This window comes from Pongo abelii, chromosome 1 (assembly GCF_028885655.2).
Source record: "Pongo abelii isolate AG06213 chromosome 1, NHGRI_mPonAbe1-v2.0_pri, whole genome shotgun sequence".
Taxonomy (NCBI): Eukaryota; Metazoa; Chordata; class Mammalia; order Primates; family Hominidae; genus Pongo; species Pongo abelii.
The window spans coordinates 100,747,324-100,766,257 of NC_071985.2; the positions used below are offsets into that span (position 1 = coordinate 100,747,324).

An 18,934-nucleotide genomic window follows, 5' to 3' on the forward strand; every position below is an offset into this window, starting at 1 on the left:
ATTTTTATGGTACCTACAAAGGCTCTCTCTGTTGGTGGCGGCTGAGGATTCAAAGATAAGCAAGGCAGTTCTGCTGTCAAAACTGACACATAAGAGATTGTTAATGAAACAAAATATTTTGAGAGCAGGAAGAAAGTTACCTGTTCTGGCATGAAAGTCCAGGAAAATGGCCAGGCACAGTGGCTCACACCTGTAATCCCAGCACTTTGGGAGGCTGAGGCGGGCAGACCACCTGAGGTCAGGAGTTCGAGACCAGCCTGGGCGACATGATCAAACTCCGTCTCTACTAAAAATACCAAAAATTAAACAGGTGCAGTGGTGGGCGCCTGTAATCCCAGCTACTCAGGAGGCTGAGACAGGAGAACCGCTTGAATCCGGTAGGCAGAGGTTGCAGTGAGCCGAGATCAAGCCATTGCACTCCAGCCTGGGCAACAAGAGCGAAACTCTGTTCCCCACCTCCCCCCTCAAAAAAAGAAAAGTCCAGGAAAACTTCCTGGGAAAAAAAGTGATACCTGCATTTAATCTTAAAGGAAGGATAGACCTTTCCCAGGCAAGGAGAAATTCATTCCAGGTGGATGGGATGTTTCTGAGGAGAAACATTGATAAATAGCATGGTGCATAACGCACTAGAGCTGTTTGGGATTGGAGGCAGGCTGAGGTCAGAGCCAGTTAGGGAGCTCCCAAAAACCATTTCTCAGCCCTTTTTCACATCATGGCAGGGAACCATTTGAAACAAAATTGAGGTAAGGGGAGGCAGCTGCTTCAGCCTGGAGGCTGTTGGCTCGGAAATTCTAGCTGCCACAGTTTGATATGCTTATTAGATGTTCGTGTGGTGATATTGAATAGACAGAGATTTTGAGTCTGGGCTTGATGGGAAGGTCTGGACTGCAGATATAAATGGGAATCATCAGCATATAGGCAGTATTAAAGTCGGGACTGCCTGTGGTGAGCAAGAAGAGAGTAGAAGGCTTCCTGCCCCTGGGACTGAGCCCATAGGAACTCTAAAATTAAATGGCCCCAGCAAAGGAGACGACAAAGGGGAGTGGTTGGTGGGACAGGGCACTGGCACCTGGGGGAAAATGATGAGGTCTTCCCTCAGAACTTGAAAATATGTACAGTCATTTGTGTATTCTCAAGGGATTGGTTCCAGGACTGTCCACAGATAATCAAAATTCACAAATGCTCAAATCTCTTATATAAAATGGCGCATTTGCATATAACCTAGGCCACATCCTCCAGTGTGTTTTAAATCATCTGTAGATTACTTGTGATACCTAATGCAGTGTAAATACTATGCAAGTAGTTATACTGTACTGTTTAGGAAATAAATGTCAAGAGAATGTCTATACATGTTCAGTACAAATGCAACCATCATAGGCCTAACTACATTTTCCATCCACAGTTGGTTGAATCCATGGATGCCAAACCCATGGATATGGAGGGCTGATGGTATAAGCTTTCACTCTAAGAGTACAAGATTTCTATTTTCGCAAATAAGGTATCAGTGGAGAGTAGGCAAAGTCACCTTAAAGGGAAGAAATGGCTCCCTGCTGGCCAAATGCTCTCCTGCTGGAGTTGGCTATAACCTAATTGAAAATGTTAACATATTTGGCTGGGCACGGTGGCTCATGCCTGTAATCCCAGCACTTTGGGAGGCCGAGGTGGGTGGATCATGAGGTCAGGAGATCGAGACCATCCTGGCTAACATGGTGAAACCCCGTCTCTACTAAAAATACAAAAAAATTAGCCGGGCGTGGTGGCAGGCGCCTGTAGTCCCAGCTACTCGGGAGAAAGAGGCAGGAGAATGGTGTGAACCCGGGAGGCGGAGCTTGCAGTGAGCCAAGATCACGCCACTGCACTCCAGCCTGGGTGACAGAGCAAGACTTCGTCTCAAAAAAAAAAAAAAAAGAAAAAGAAAAAAGAAAATCTTAACATATTTAAATAAAGAATGTTGTCAACCTGGCTGTGTGTGGTGGCTCATGCCTGTAATCCCAGCACTTTGGGAGGCAGAGGTGAGTGGATCACTTGAGGTCCGGAGTTCGAGAGCAGCCTGGCCAACATGGTGAAACCCTGTCTCCATTAACAATACAAAAGTTAGCCGGGCACAGTGGCTCACGCCTGTAATCCCAGCACTTTAGGAGGCTGAGGCGGGCGGATCACAAGGTCAGGAGATCGAGACCATTCTGGCTAACACGGTGAAACCCCGTCTCTACTAAAAATACAAAAAATTAGCCGGGCATGGTGGCGGGTGCCTGTAGTCCCAGCTACTCAGGAGGCTGAGGCAGGAGAATGGCGTGAACCCAGGAGGCGGAGCTTGCAGTGAGCCGAGATTGTGCCACTGTACTCCAGCCTGGGCGACGAAGCAAGAATCTGTCTCAAAAAAAAAAAAGAAAAAGAATGTGTGTTAACCTGAAGATGGGTCAGCAATGAAAGCCTAGTAAAGGGAGAGTCCCTGAGGCCAGTCCAAGCACCATCCTGGAAAGCCGTCAGATTCAGAGTAGTCCAGGAGTGCTGGCAAGGCTGCCAATAGCAAAGAGGTGGGGGTAGAAGATTGTTGCCAAGAAGAGTTTTCTGGACCCATTGGCATGGCTCCTTATTGCAGATGGCCAGATGCCATTAAAGATACAAATCCTCCAGTAATGTCATTATGCATTTATACATTGACATTATGATTCTGATTTGGCTTCAGGGAGAGAATGTACTAGACATGTAGATATGAGTTTTCAGTCTGAGTGACAGTTAAATATTTATGATAAATTAATATTTATGTATTATGGCTTTATATTTCAGAAGATTGTGAACTTTGTTGGCATGAATGATTATTTCCAAGATCCAGCTTTGGAGTCTGCAAAGCCCAGGCCTATGTCCCTGTCAGAGGTAAATTCAACCTGGCAAATGTTACCTGTGTGGTCTCTTTGGACATAGCCTGTCGGCCTTCTCCATGTATATATCTCAGCATTCTGAAGCCTCCACATTTAGTAAGGTAGAATCACACGCTATTAGATCTGAGAGGGACCTGATGCAGCACCTAGTCCAAGCCCGCCTTTTCCAGATGAGAAACCTGAAGTTCACAGATGTGGAGAACTTGACCAAGAGTTGACAGCTTGTTAGCAGTGAGAACCCAGGTCCAAGCCCAGGTTAGTGCTGTCCGGAAGGTCCTGACCTTATCTGGCATAGACACATTCAGGATGTATTTCCCCAAAGCACCACATTCCCTCTCCTTCGGCAGGGATGGTCATCAAGTGTCACCAAGTGGCATGTCTTGGATCTCTGAGTCCAGGTTATTGATGCAAGAGCAAAGGAAAGATGAAAGGAAAAGCTGAAACAATTTACTTCTTCCTGCCCGGGAAGTACAAGTGTGTGGAGGGGAGGGGAGGGAGGTTGAGGAGAGTAAGAGAAAATGGAGAAGGGTATTGAGAGGATCCTTTTTGAGTCATTGGAGCAAATTAATGGAAGGGGAACTGTCCGGTTGGTCAGGTCTGTAAAAATCCCTCAACTTCCCCAATACTTCTGCTACCACCAACTGAATGTATAGGATGAGGAGGTCTCCACTGTAAATAAGTAACCTGGACTGTTCTTTGAGGAAAGAGATGGAAGGAATCCAGGGGTCTCTGACTCTGGCAGTTCAGGATAGAAACCACACCTTGTTATCTCTGCTTTCTCTAAAATGTCCAGGTAAACTTGGAGTAGGAGCACTCTGGATTTGGGAGACTGTTGTGAAAAAGGAGTTTGAGAGCAGTGGAGAAGGCAAGGGAGGTGTTTTGAAGGCAGCAAAAGCCCCTGAAATTATTGGGTCCTGCCATACTGAGACTGGGGTGCTAAGGAAGGGGCTGCCACATTCCCCATCTCCCTGTCTTCCCACTTGTCTTCCTAACATCACTGTTTTTTTCTGTAGTTCCTTTTATCTTTTACTAGGAAGGGCCTGGGAAGGGCTGGGTGCCATTTCCAGCTGTTCTTTTGACAACCTCCGGCCCTTTCATCATTTCTCACCGTGCCCTGACTCCCTCCCCATCCTTTTTTCTCCCCTCCCCACCAATGGTCTCTCCCGATGCTCAGTGGCGCGGGGTGGGGGGGGGGGGGGCGGAGGCGGGGCTGGAGTGGCGGGGTGGGGGGGCAGGTCTGCATTGCCGCTTCCCTGGTACCGGGAGCAGTCGCCGCTGCCGCCTCCGCCCGCGGCCGGGACCCCCGTCCTCGCCCGGGACTCCTTACCGGGGGAACCCAGCCCAGGTGAGACCCCTTTCTCAGTCGCTCACCTCCACCCCGCCCCTGGCAGAAGCATCTTTGCCTTGCCTTGCAGCCATTTTATCCTCCGATGCTTTGCTTATGGGGAGGGTGACGATCCCCTCTCTAGGGATGAGGGGGGTTGGTGGGTTGGTGGTGGTTTGGGGATGGACACTTATTTCAGTTGTGCTCTTCAGGACACACACACACACACACGCACACACACACGCATATGTATAATATTGGTGAATGGGGAGGAGGGTGTTTTTCTCTACCTTAACCAAGTCCCCACTATCGCCTTCGGAGATTAACGTGGTGGTGGGGTTGTGAGGTGGGATGGGGTTCCCTCAAACTCCTATCCCCTCCTCACCTTGACGTCCCCCCACCCCCAGGATGAATGATAAATGACCTTGGCTGGGGCTGGAGAATGGATGCTGCCTCAGTGTGCGCGCCTGGACTTGGGTGGGTAGGGGGGCAGGGGTAGAAGGGCAGGTGAAGGATGGAGGGAAGGGGAATGAAGAATGGAAATACTGGGGAGACAGAAATGGAGAGCGGCCAGGTGTTGGGGGCATGGATGGCGGGGGCTGGCGGCAGTTGCTCCAGGGTTGGGGGAAGGGGTGTTGAGTGAAGGTGGGCACTTATCTAGCAGCAGGACCAAGGGTGGAGGAGGTGCTCAGAGCAGGGATTTAGTCAGTTCTGGGGGCTTTTCCCTTATTCCAGAGCTGAGGCAAGATGGGGTGTGGGGGGGTCGCTGCAAATGCTAATAGGGGCGGTCTCTATGTCTGTGCGTGCGGAGGTCTCTCCCTGCGTCCCCCTCTCTGCCTCTCCGTATTCCTCAGTATGCATTCTCAGCTGACACCCTCATTTTTATCCCTCAGAACTGTGGCTGCTCCTATCTCCCTAACCCTGGGTAGGATGTGGGGAGGGGAGGCACAGCCTTGATGGTCCTGGGTGGCGGCTGAGGTTCAATGACCGGGCTGTCATGGGGAAGGGGTGCTCCCGCACCTTCCACATTCTACCCCCGCCCCCGCGGACGTTTTGATAAGTGATTGCTTTTTAATGACCTTGTCACCTGAGCTAGGAAGGCCTGGGGATCTGGGTGGCCCCCAAAGTCAGGGGCTTTGACTAGGAGGAGGGTGGGGGGTTCTGGACCCTCCTCTGATCCAGGGCTGGATGAGCTGTTCTGAAAGGAAGCATTTGCTCTGGAGTCCCCTGTCTGTCTCCACCCTCTGCAGAAAATCTCCTGGGCACATTTTTTCCTGTCAGGTGAAGTCCGCCAGCCTAGGACCTTGTAACCCTGAACCTTGTCTCCTTTAACCTCCACCTCTCCAAGTCTTGTCTCTCTCCCCCAGGCTTAGCCACCCTGTGCTGTTTTTGGGGCTAAAAATAGCACCACTTCCTCACCAGCTCAAAGAATTTGTCTTCTTTCTTTCTCTCCTGACCTCCTGGGCTTGCTGGCCCTGAGGGAGCTGGCTGTTGAGCCCTCATATCCTGCTGTGGTTGTGGAAGGCTTCTCTGCCCTACGTGCCCCTCTCGGGGGAAATAGGGTCAACAAACATAGAGTATGGCTCCTGGTGGGTCCTGCCTCCTTCAGGGCTGGAGGGGAGATCCTGGTTAGAGAGGAAAGCTAGCAAATTGCCATGCGCTGAGGGGATTCCGCAGTTCCAGCTCTTTCATGGGGGATGGTTGGGCCCTGAACCATGAAGAAAAGGTGACATAGGGGTCACTGCTTCTGGTCACCGTGGTCCACTGCTTACATCTGTCCTGAGGGGGTAAGGCGCTGCTTGCCAGTGCTTCTCTCTGAACCATATAGCATTGCTTACCGTCTTCTACCAGGGGTGTGTGTGTGTGTGTGTGTGTGTGTGTGTGTGTGTGTGTGTGTGTGTGTGTGTGTGTGTGTGTGTGTGTGTGTGTGTGTGTGTGTGTGTGTGTGTGTGTGTGTGTGTGTGTGTGTGTGTGTGTGTGTATGATTTAATGAAGGCCCTGGATGGGTGGGAGCACCGGAGGCAGAATATTTTTAGGGGGATGATTTCTGATCAGAATCTAGGCCTGCTTCCTCTGCTCCTATGAAGGAAGGGGGCCATCCCATGCCTTCCTCTGGAGAATGTCTTTTTTGGGGGGCACCCAAACCCCCTTTATTCTACATCCACCTCCTACGCAATGCGGTGTTTGTGGACTCCTTCCTTGACTCCTGGAGGAGGAGCAGAAAGGATTAAGGGGGATTAGGAAGGGAGAAGGGAGGCCCTGGAAGGATGGGATGCAACTGTAGGCCTTAGAACCTCTTGTTGGAAATGTATGCATTTGACAGTCATTTCCATTCTCACCCCCGTCTTTGGAAAGGGGGCCCATCTATGACATTCTGAAGCAAGGTGGCAGTGGACAGTCATCACCTCTTTCTTAGCTTTCCATCTTTCCTCCACTTTACTTGGGTTCCAGGTCCCCCTTTGCTGGATCTTCCCTTGTTTTTCTGGAGGTAGTTAATGTGGGCCCAGCTACTGGAATTAGTTGAAACATAGACGGGCGGTCTTGGGACTCTGTTTGCAAGGATGCTGGGCAACAACATCTAAGTATGACCCCCCGTCGTCCCTTGCTGCTTCCTGTTTCTTTCCCACTTTCAACATCATAGGAAGGAAGAAAACTAACATAGAGTATCTACTGTGAGATTACATTCTCACATCAACTCCAAGAAACAGTCTCCCAATTTAATTATCTCCAGTTAAAATATATGGACACTGAGGCTTAGGGAGGTTAACTACCCTGACTGAGATCAGTTAGTAAGTGGCAGAGTTGGGATTTCAACTTAGGTCACCCCTAGCAGTCATGTGCTTTGCCCTGAACCAGCATTCTCCTTGCCAGTGTCCCTTCCTGCTGCTCACCCTAAAGAGCATCCAAGATGGCTTTCATTTGGGGACCTTATGAGGTAGTATAGGGCATTTCACTATATTACTGTCACCACAAAATTAATAGTTAATATTTATTCATCATTTTTATGTGCCAGGTGACTTATGGTAAGGAGCATAGATACATTATATCATTCAACCCTTACTTTCCCCTTTTTAAACAAGAAGAAACTGAGGCTTGGTCCCTTGGCTAGTGTTTGCCAAAACAGGAAGTCAAACCCATGTCTTTGTGACTCTGGAAGCTGAGCTTTTACCCATTAGACTATGTTGAGAGAAAATCCCTCCTTGTTGAAGCCTGTAAACATGGGACCTGAGGGAAGGACAGTGGAAGCCCCTGCCTTCAGATGCCATCAGTGGAGGGAAGGCCACAGGTTGGAGGGCTTGTCCTCTTATACATCCTCCTCAACTCCACCCCCAGTAAGAAACCCAGGCAAGACTAAAGAAGGGAATTCTGGTTTCTCATATTTCCTGTTTAGTTCTTTGCAGATTGGTGATAAAGCAAGGGCTGGGGTGGGTTTGGGGGTAAGTGACTGCGACTTTGGAGCAAATTCCACAGGCCAGGCCTCCAAGGTCAAAGTAAGGGGACTTCTATGTGAGTGACCCAGTTAGCCCAGATAGCCATCCCTTTTTTAGTGTGTGGATGGGAGCCTAAAGCGAGAAGACCATCTCTGCACCACATGGTCCACATGGGGCTCTGGGTTGAGAGGCTTTATATTGGCCTTCTTCACCACCTTAGGACTCACAACTTCCTTTTGCTGTCTTTTATTTTTTCTAGGTCTCCAGAGGCTTGTGGAAGAGAAGCAGGCGACCCTTCCTGAGTTATCCTGGCTTAGCCTCCCAGTCTGGCTCCCCTTCCCCTTCCCATTCCCCTGCTCCCCCTGTCCCTTCCCCATCCACCCAACTGAACTGGGTATAGGTCAAAGCTCCTCTCCTTCCTTTTCCCTCCTAGGCACTCATTGGCTAGGACCTGTTTGCTCTTTTTTTTTGTGCCGAAAGATACTGGAACACACTTCATCTAAGTAACTGTGGGGTGGGGTCTTTTTGACTCTACAAGTCCTTGAGCAAAAAGCTGAAAAAGAAGCAGGAGGTGGAGAAGACCCGGTGAAGTGCCCCAAGCCCCATCATGGAAGAGGGCTTCCGAGACCGGGCAGCTTTCATCCGTGGGGCCAAAGACATTGCTAAGGAAGTCAAAAAGCATGCGGCCAAGAAGGTGGTGAAGGGCCTGGACAGAGTCCAGGATGAATATTCCCGAAGATCGTATTCCCGCTTTGAGGAGGAGGAGGATGATGATGACTTCCCTGCCCCCAGTGATGGTTATTACCGAGGAGAAGGGACCCAGGATGAAGAGGAAGGTGGTGCGTCCAGTGATGCTACTGAGGGCCATGACGAGGATGATGAGATCTACGAAGGGGAATATCAGGGCATTCCCCGGGCAGAGTCTGGGGGCAAAGGCGAGCGGATGGCAGATGGGGCGCCCCTGGCTGGAGTAAGGGGGGGCTTGAGTGATGGGGAGGGTCCCCCTGGGGGCCGGGGGGAGGCACAACGACGGAAAGAACGAGAAGAACTGGCCCAACAGTATGAAGCCATCCTACGGGAGTGTGGCCATGGCCGCTTCCAGTGGACACTGTATTTTGTGCTTGGTCTGGCGCTGATGGCTGATGGTGTGGAGGTCTTTGTGGTGGGCTTTGTGCTGCCCAGCGCTGAGAAAGACATGTGCCTGTCCGACTCCAACAAAGGCATGCTAGGTAAGACATGGGGGGCTCCAGCCTCATCCCCTCAAACTCTGGAAACCTCCTTGCTCCTGGAAATTGCTCTTGTCCTTACCACTGGGTTCCCTAGGACCCTGCACCCAAGATGTTCCCAGAGGGCTCAGGGTTCCTCTGCACACTCTTCCCTCACACACTCCCTCTTCTTGGCCTTGGGTCAGGGTGAAGTTGAATGTGAAAGAGGGGCTTGCGGGAGGACAGCTGGACTGGGGCTTGGGCCAGTGATTGGGTGGTGGTCTGCTTCATTCTGCAGGAGGTGGCTGTGGTGGGATGGTCCCTACCATTTAATGTTTCTTCATAGCTTTCCCTCTGGTTATCCTGTTACCTTTCACTGATTGGGGAACAAGAAGCCAGTATCCAAACTCCTTGGTATAAATGGGGAGAGTCAGTTTGGGGTGGTTGGGGGAGGGGGAGGGTCCTGGATCTTCTGCCAGAGAAGCTGGTTAGACTTTCTCTCACTCAGATGGGAGTTTCTAGGGGACAGGATGTAGTCTTTGATGGCCTTTCCTGACAGGGACTCTGAGGAGGAACCCCCTAGACTCACAGAGAAAGAATCGAGGCCTTACTCTGCCACCAAATTGCCATGGGGTCTTGGACAGGTCTCTTCTTCCTGGGGCTTGATTTGGGCATGGGAAAATGCAAAGTTTGGAGTAGATGATTTTAAAGATTAATTCCAGCTCTGGTTTTATGAAGGAAGTGAAAAACAGGAGAGTTTTTGGACCAGAAATATTGAGACTGGAAGGAGTAAAGGATGGATTTTGTGTGGGGGATTTCCTGGGAAGATGAAATGAATTGGAGCCCCTTTCCCCAGGAACACATGAGAGCTCTCCTGCTGCTTCGAGGGATCAAAGCAGGGAGAATAGAGAGGACCCTGGGGTGGTCTGTGATCCTAGGCACACCCATTCCTCCTTCAAAGTGAGTCAGGGGTAAAGGTGTCACTGTGTGTGTGTCAGAGTGAGAAATGAGACAGACCGAAGAGAGTGGAGTTGCAGGTTCTCCCATATCTTCATTCCTGCCTTTGAACCCCTGGCCTGCAGAGATGATCTTCTGTCTTTGCTCACACCATTCATTTTCTCTCACTTGCTCTATCTCTGGGTAGACTTAGCTTCTAGAGTTTTTCAGATCCTTCAGCTCCCTCAGTGCTCATCTCCTTGGAGAATTGAGGTGTGTCTGCTCACACCTCCTCTGCCTGTTTTCCTCCTCCTTCCAGGCCTCATCGTCTACCTGGGCATGATGGTGGGAGCCTTCCTCTGGGGAGGTCTGGCTGACCGGCTGGGTCGGAGGCAGTGTTTGCTCATCTCGCTGTCAGTCAACAGCGTCTTCGCCTTCTTCTCATCTTTTGTCCAGGGTTACGGCACTTTCCTCTTCTGCCGCCTACTTTCTGGGGTTGGGTGAGTGTCCACTTTCTAAGCCCCTTGAGGGCAGGACTGTGCCTTGGTCACTGTTGTATCTTTAGGGCCCAGCACAGTTCCACGCACACCAAATGCACCTTAAATCTGTGTGAGTTGAATGGATGAATGAGTTCCTTTCTCCCCCGACCATCTTCAGGCCAGCTCCTCCCTGCCCAGGACCTGTCTGCTGCTGTCCAGAATGCTGTTCCATGTCGGCCCACTCCTGAGTCCTCCACCCCACCTCTAGTTCCATTTTTGAGCCTGCCTCCACAAAGAGGCCTAGTGGGCCTCAGCCCCACCCCTGGGCTCATGTGGACCCAGAGTTACCCCCTACTAGAGTCTACGCATTTCCTGCATTACACAACAAACCTTGCTAACACCCACACCTGCCAGAACCCTGACGCCTTGCCCGCACTGCCCCTTCACTTTTGCAAGCATGGCAGGCCCGCTTACTCTGCTTCAACTCCAAACTCCTTTCTGGCCATTCCCACAACATCTGCCCTTGGAGGCTTTTGGCTTGTCTTTTTTCTCTGGAGATTTATTCTCTTTTCTGCAATTACCTTCCCTCCCTTCCAACTCTGTAAGTCATTTTCAAGATTTAGGATTTGCTCTTTCCCTTTCCCTGAGACTCGCTTCCCTGTTGCCCATGGTCCCAAGGATGGGTGCTTGATGGCTGGCCCACAGGGGAGCTTGTAAGGCTTTATGTGTGAGATGGAGTCTCTTCAAAAGCCTGGAAGACAAAAGGGGCTCGGGGTCCAAAGCATTGGGGCAGGGGATCAGGACTATGGCCATTTGCTAATGCTGAATTCTTGAAATGCACTTCAGGATTGGAGGGTCCATCCCCATTGTCTTCTCCTATTTCTCCGAGTTTCTGGCCCAGGAGAAACGAGGGGAGCATTTGAGCTGGCTCTGCATGTTTTGGATGATTGGTGGCGTGTACGCAGCTGCTATGGCCTGGGCCATCATCCCCCACTACGGTGAGCAGCCCCCCGGAATCCAACCCAGGTTATCTCCCTCCTCCCTCTTCTTCTGTGCTCCCTGTGGTGGGCTCCCTCAGCCTCTGGCCTCTCTGCTGATGCTGTCACTTTCTCCCTACCAGGGTGGAGTTTTCAGATGGGTTCTGCCTACCAGTTCCACAGCTGGAGGGTCTTCGTCCTCGTCTGCGCCTTTCCTTCTGTGTTTGCCATTGGGGCTCTGACCACGCAGCCTGAGAGCCCCCGTTTCTTCCTAGAGGTGATGGGGCTGAGCTGCATGGGGTGGGGTGGGGTGGGGTGCAGGCTGTGGAGTGTGGAGGGCAGCAGGGGCTCCTGTGTTCAAACACCAACTGGAGTTTGATTTGATCCTGTTTTACTGCCTGCCTTCCTCACAGAGTCCACTCTCCCGGGGACTTTGTCTTGCATCCTTTGCCTTGGAATGTGTCCCTGAGGGGTTCTTGGGTGGAGAAACCAGGGGACCTCTTCACCCATGGATGACTTAAGATTTTGCAGGGAAGGGCCTTGGCCCTGTCCTGCATTTACAGCTCAAGAGACATTCCCACCCCCTACACCTTCCCCTCCTAACCCCAGCAGGATTAGGTCTTTGACTACATGCTTGCCCATCATTTCCCTTACCTTTGGTTTTTACTTTCCTCTGTACTACGGAATTCCCAGGACCTGTGCTTGCCTTTTTCCCCTGGACAACACTCCCCACCCCCAACCTGCAGCTCTTGCCCAAGTCTGATTGTCTTGCTATACCTCAGCTTGGGGCTCTTTCAGAGTGGTCAGTGCATGCCCACAGGTCAGGGCTTGGTGGTGGGGTTGAGGGCCGGGAACCATTTAGTGTCCTGTGACTACAGAAGCCAGGTGGGTGGTAGGGGGTCTATAACTCTGGGTCAGGCAGGGGCTGACTTGGATGTGGGGATTGTGTCTTTGGCTCTAGAATGGGAAGCATGATGAGGCCTGGATGGTGCTGAAGCAGGTCCATGATACCAACATGCGAGCCAAGGGACATCCTGAGCGAGTGTTCTCAGTAAGCCACAGCCCTCCCGACTCAGACCTCCACGCCCTGCAGCCCCAGCCCCTACCTGGCCCCTCTCTGAGTACCCCCCACCTCAGACCACACTCTACCATAAGGAGATTTTAGGGTATCATGTCCACCTCCTGCCTCCCATTTTGCTAATGCAGGGGAAACTGAGGCACCTGGCGGAGGTTGGGAAACACAGAGTGTGTGACTGCCACTGCCCACCCCTTCTCTTGACCCCAGGTAACCCACATTAAGACGATTCATCAGGAGGATGAATTGATTGAGATCCAGTCGGACACAGGGACCTGGTACCAGCGCTGGGGGGTCCGGGCCTTGAGCCTAGGGGGGCAGGTAATGGTGGACGGGGTGGTAGAGAGAAGGGAGTGGGGGAAGTGGAGAAGAAGGCAGGACTGAAGTCTATGTGTGTGGGTGATGGATGAGCTGAAGGGAGGTGGGAGGGCAGAAAAGTGGGGACCTATGGGTGCTAGAACTTAGTATAGCCAAGGTCTGACTTTGTCCGGTCCCCTGTAGGTTTGGGGGAATTTTCTCTCCTGTTTTGGTCCCGAATATCGGCGCATCACTCTGATGATGATGGGTGTGTGGTTCACCATGTCATTCAGGTGAGGAGATGGGTGGGCTGGGTGATATGTGGTGGTTGTGGTGGTGTGTGGGCTGGGAGAGAGGTGGGGAGAATGGAGATGCAGGGGACAAGCGATGAGGGAAGGTGCCATGCAGACCCCCTCTGATCCTGCAGCCAGCTCCTCTACTTCACTAGTTCACTCAACAAACTTGTACTGTAGGCTGACCAGGATTCAGTTTCTATTGTGTGCTGGGATGAAACAGACGTGGTCCCAGGTCCTCCTGGAGTTTATGTTTTGGTCAAGAAGCAGGACGATGAGGCCAGGAGCGGTGGCTCAAGCCTGTAATCCCAGCACTTTGGGAGGACGAGGTGGGCAGATCATGAGGTCAGGAGATCGAGACCATCCTGGCTACGGTGAAACCCTGTCTTTACTAAAAATACAAAAAATTAGCTGGGCATGGTGGCGGGCGCCTATAGTCCCAGCTACTCTGGAGGCTGAGGCAGGAGAATGGCGTGAATCTGGGTGGCGGAGGTTGCAGTGAGTCGAGATCGCGCCACTGCACTCCAGCCTGGGTGACAGAGCGAGACTCCGTCTCAAAAGAAAAAAAAAGAAGTGAGATGAAACTTGCTATGAAGCAGGGTGATGAGAGAAGGATGGGGGAAGGGCAGTGGGAGCACTTGGGGCTTGGGCTGGGGTGGGGACCTAAGTCCTAAAGGGTGAATGGGAGTCAGACAGGTGGAGTGGGGGTGGCTGGGGTGGAGAAGAGTGTTTTTGGCAGAGGGAAAAGCAAATGCTTGGGAGGTAAGAAAAAGTATAGTGGCTGCTGTGCGAGACCCTGAAGTCCCCCAGGAGCACAGAAACTGCTGAAGGGCGGAGCAGGGAGAAGCTGGTGAGGTTGGAGAGGAGCAAGGTCCTAACAGAGGTTGACTCCATTTCTCCCTCGTTCTGGAGAGGATACACATTTCCATTTTCTCCTCTGCTTGATTCTAATCTCTGAGCCTTGTCTGAAGCCCTGTTGTCTGTTTCCATTGTCCTTGACTCTTCAGCTACTATGGCCTGACCGTCTGGTTTCCTGACATGATCCGCCATCTCCAGGCAGTGGACTACGCATCCCGCACCAAAGTGTTCCCCGGGGAGCGCGTAGAGCATGTAACTTTTAACTTCACGTTGGAGAATCAGATCCACCGAGGCGGGCAGTACTTCAATGACAAGTATGTGGGGACTTTTAAACTTCACTTCTTCCCTGTTCCTTCTACCTCTTGTCTCTTTTATGAGTCTAGGGGTTCAAGACATTTGGGCGGCAAACACTTGCGGTTTCTTCTCAATGCCCAGCTTCCCATTACTTCGCTAAAGAGTGAGTCTTGGAGGGGGCATGAGGATGATGGGGGAGTGTCTTTCATCATCCTGGCCTTACAGGTTCATTGGGCTGCGGCTGAAGTCAGTGTCCTTTGAGGATTCCCTGTTTGAAGAGTGTTATTTCGAGGATGTCACATCCAGCAACACGTTTTTCCGCAACTGCACATTCATCAACACTGTGTTCTATAACACTGGTAAGGCGGGGTGGCTGGTGGGTGTCAGACCAAAGGGTTGGGTGGAATTGATGAGAAGGAACCTTTTTCATTCACTATCTTAGGGTTCTCAAGCTGAGATCCCTGGACCCCTGTGGGAAGGTGGTAGAGGGGCCTGATAGCTACCACCAATAATTCTGAAAATCTAATGGATGTTGGACATTTTCCTGTACTAGAATATCAGACAAAAAAATCAAGTTTATTTGCCTTTGGCTGAAATTATAACTCAGTGAGGTAAAATTAATGTACCTTTGAAGAAGGTAAAAATCATCCAAAATAGCATTCTTGGGAAAAAGAAAAACAATAAAAGGGGTATTTGGTGGGGATCATTGCATGAATCCATTCCTTTTTAATAGTGATTCTCAAACTTCAGTATATGCACATGAAATGCTGGTTTTGTGAGCTAGACTGAAATTTCCCACCTCATACTGGGCGAGCTTTTTCCATCTTGCAGGAAAACAACAATGGATAGAACTTTTTTTTATTTGAAATGTTTTTCTCAGAAAAATTTCCTAAGTCCACCGCATCGCTACTGCTTATAGTCAGCTAGCACGGACAGAAAGAATGAATGAACAGCTAAGACTATTAATATGAGAACTTGGACAAAGTCACACTGTTGGACAGATGATGGTCATTTTCTGCTCTCAAGATCCCTAGTTCCCATGGTGATATTATTTGATGTTTTGTGATTAGCACTGTGAATAATTTTGAGAGCCCCTCCTACTAACTTTCATACATGCAGAGCCCTGAGCCATAAGCTGTAACAGCCTCCCTCTCCCATCTGCTATGACTGCCTGCTTATCTTGGCCTTTGTCCACAGACCTGTTTGAGTACAAGTTTGTGAACAGCCGTCTGATAAACAGTACATTCCTGCACAACAAGGAGGGCTGCCCGCTAGACGTGACAGGGACGGGCGAAGGTGCCTACATGGTATACTTTGTGAGCTTCCTGGGGACACTGGCAGTGCTTCCTGGGAATATCGTGTCTGCCCTGCTCATGGACAAGATTGGCAGGCTCAGAATGCTTGGTAAGGGGGAGAGGCTGAGTCAGATCTGATAGTAGGGGCCAGGGGCTGCGGGAGGCAGTCAACAGGCTTCTCACCTTGGGCTGTGGAAGAGATTGGTCAGAGAGTTCCTCTCTCTCATGTTTTCTGTTTAGGGGGTGCTGCAGGATGGGGTGGGGACTGGCACAGAAGCTTCTCTGGGGGTAAAGGAGGTAAGCAGAATTGCAAGTGGTTAGGGCACAGGCTTTGAGGTTATGGGTTTTGAATCTCAGCTCCACCACCTACCTCTGGCCTCTGGCAAGTTACCTCTATGAGCCTGGTTGTTTCCTCTGCAAAATGGAGGTGATAATAGTACCTGTGTCGTAGGGTTGATGTGCTAGATCAATGCATGTAAAGCGTCAATTGCCTTGGTCCATGGCTGGCATTGAATAAATGATGATTACTGATATTATTAATAAACAATTATAAGGGAGGTTGAGGAGGAGTGAAAAGCCTTCCTTTTGGATACCTTGGGAACAAGTCTCATCCTGGGCTATCCGAAAGCCAGCTGATGGGACAGGGCGGGCTGTGGGTGGGTTTCACCGTGGCCAGGCTCATGCTGCTCTCTCCTCTCCTGGCTCCAGCTGGCTCCAGCGTGATGTCCTGTGTCTCCTGCTTCTTCCTGTCTTTTGGGAACAGTGAGTCGGCCATGATCGCTCTGCTCTGCCTTTTTGGCGGGGTCAGCATTGCATCCTGGAATGCGCTAGACGTGCTGACTGTTGAACTCTACCCCTCAGACAAGAGGTAGTTGGAATGTGGTGGGGGCAGGGCAGTGGATTCAGGGGAGGGGTGGGGTGAGGAAGGAGGGCTGAATGGGAAGAGCATCCTTAGGGGTGGGAGGATATACATTTCCATTTTCTCCTCTAAAATCTGGTAGCTTTGGCCGGGCACGGTGACTCATGCCTGTAATCCCAGTGCTTTGGGAGGCCGAGGCGGGCAGATCACCTGAGGTCAGGAGTTTGAAACCAGCCTGACCAACATGGTGAAACCCTGTCTATACTAAAAACACAAAAAGTTAGCTGGGTGCCTGTAATCGCAGCTACTCAGGAGGCTAAGGCAGGAGAATTGCTTGAACCCGGGAGGTGGAGCTTTCAGTGAGCCGAGATCGCACCACTGCACTCCAGCCTGGGCAACAGAGCAAGACTCCATCTCAAAAAAAAAAAGAAAAAGAAAAAGAAAAAATCGGGTAGCTTTTGTATCTACTCCTCGAAGTCTTCACTGTTAACCTCAATTTTTGGTCTCCTTTCCCCTTGTCTCTCAATTTATCTACATTCCTGGTGTACGTCCTTTACCTCTCTGATCTCCAACCTTCTCTCTCCCTGTTGGACACTGCCTGCCTCTTCCTGGCCTTCACTTCCCTGCCCTCCGCTCTTCCTTTGCCTCCCTCCTGTACCTTGCGCCGCGCTGCACTGGGGGACTCCTGAGCAGGACCACAGCTTTCGGCTTCCTGAATGCCCTGTGTAAGCTGGCAGCTGTGCTGGGGATCAGCATCTTCACATCCTTCGTGGGAATCACCAAGGCTGCACCCATCCTCTTTGCCTCAGCTGCCCTTGCCCTTGGCAGCTCTCTGGCCCTGAAGCTGCCTGAGACCCGGGGGCAGGTGCTGCAGTGAAGGGGTCTCTAGGGCTTTGGGATTGGCAGGCACACTGTGAGACCAACAACTCCTTCCTTCCCCTCCCTGCCCTGCCATCCTGACCTCCAGAGCCCTCACTCCCCACTCCCCGTGTTTGGTGTCTTAGCTGTGTGTGCGTGTGCGTATGCATGTGTGTGACCCTCGTGGGCAGGGACTACAGGGAAGGCTCCTTCATCCCAGTTTTGAGATGAAGCTGTACTCCCCATTTCCCACTACCCTTAACTTTGCACAAGAGAAGGCTGAGCCCCATCCTTCTCCCCCTGTTAGAGAGGGGCCCTTGCTTCCCTGTTCCAGGGGTTCCAGAAGAGGCTTCCTGCCTTCCCCATCATTCCCTCTGCCTAGGCCCTGGTGAAACCACAGGTATGCAATTATGCTGGGGGCTGAGGCTCTGGTGTAGACCACGGACCAAAAGAACTTCTTAAGAGTCTGAAGGGTGGGCCTCGGGTGCCCTCTCACACCTCCTGTTGGACGCTGGGGGAGAAGCAATAAACCTCAGCCCTCTGGCCTCCACTTCCCTCTCAATTTGGGCTGCAAATATGAAGCCTGAATTTTATGAAATTAGCTTTCTGATTCTTATTTATTAATAGATTAAGTTCTGAGGCAGCTCCACAGGACTGTGTGTGAATGTGTATGTATACTTACCTATGTGTGTGCATGTGCCATGGGGCGGGGTATCACTATACTGTCCTCAAATATAATCCAAGGGTGATTTCAGCGGATGCACACACAACCCTGCCTCCCATAATTCCTCCCCTAATCTGGTTTCTGTGTTGAGCCTGGGATGGAGGAGTCCTAGGCCAGCCTGGGATAAGTGTCCCACAGTCTAGGGAGATCTGAGGGCATCTGACAAGGCCCATCTCCTTCCCTCCTCAAGAAGCAGAGGCCTCCTCTGGAGTGAGAGGCTCCACCCACTACAGCACAGGCAGGAACAGCACAGCTGCTCTCCCATGCCCCCGACCTGTCCCCTCACAGGCAGGGGAGCAGGGGAGGGAAAGAAACCAGGCATCTGGTCAAACCAGCAGATCAAAAAGCACAAGGAGCTGGGGCAGAGGCAGGAAGCAGGGGCCCTCCTGGCAGCTCCTCTGAGTGGGGTGAAGTTGGGCAGAGTGAGGGACCCCTAATGCAGGGACTGGAAGCCTCAGTTTCCCCATTTTACCCTTCCACACAATAGCCTCTGTAGGTTAGGCTGCCCTGTCCCACCCCACTCTGTGTGGCTGCTTTCTTTGGTGCCCTCCCCTCACCCCACTGTAGCTGTGACGTGTTGTAGTTTTTAGATGTTTGTAAAATGTTTAAAAAAAGTTAAAAGGAAAAAAGTGAAAATAACAAAAAAGAAAATCAAAATTCACCTTCGTAATGCTGCGTCCGTCCGGTGCCCCAACCCTGTGGTCACTCCCCCCATTTTGTAACACTGTACCAGGTGGTGACTGTTTAACTCTTTGGTGTCTGTGCTCAAAAGACTGCCTTCTCCAGTGCCCAGTGTACGAGTGTGTGCCCTGTGCCCTTGTCCCTCACTCCTCACATGCTGGACGTAGCCCTCTTCCTTGCACCCCTGGGAGGGACCCATCCATCTCCCTTGCTCTCCTGGGGAACCCTAAACCCAACTCTGTTGATGTGAAAAATGCAATGAAAAATATTGATGAAAAATAAAACGGAAACAAGTCCTCAAAATACAAAATGGCTATACCTGCTTCTGTGACTCTCCACCTACATCCAGTTCTCCTAACAGCCCTGCAGGGTAAAATGGTGAGATGGAAAAACAACTTTCCAAACTGAAGGTCAGAATAACATGTTGTACCAGATTTACTTCCTAAATTGGCCTCTCTACCTTGAT

At 51.1% G+C, this 18,934-nt stretch overlaps 1 protein-coding gene across 1 annotated transcript; it reads left to right on the plus strand.

Moving 5' to 3' along the window:
- The first annotated feature begins 4,137 nt into the window (after nt 1-4,137).
- Nucleotides 4,138-18,771, plus strand: SV2A (synaptic vesicle glycoprotein 2A). Its single transcript, NM_001133469.1, is given in 13 exon segments — nt 4,138-4,227; nt 7,897-8,866; nt 10,098-10,278; nt 11,104-11,255; nt 11,378-11,511; nt 12,196-12,285; nt 12,520-12,630; nt 12,811-12,899; nt 13,907-14,071; nt 14,277-14,410; nt 15,249-15,455; nt 16,055-16,214; nt 16,899-18,771. Coding segments are annotated over 12 exon segments (2,229 nt in total). The 5' UTR covers nt 4,138-4,227; nt 7,897-8,244; the 3' UTR covers nt 17,083-18,771.
- The last annotated feature ends 163 nt before the right edge of the window (nt 18,772-18,934 follow it).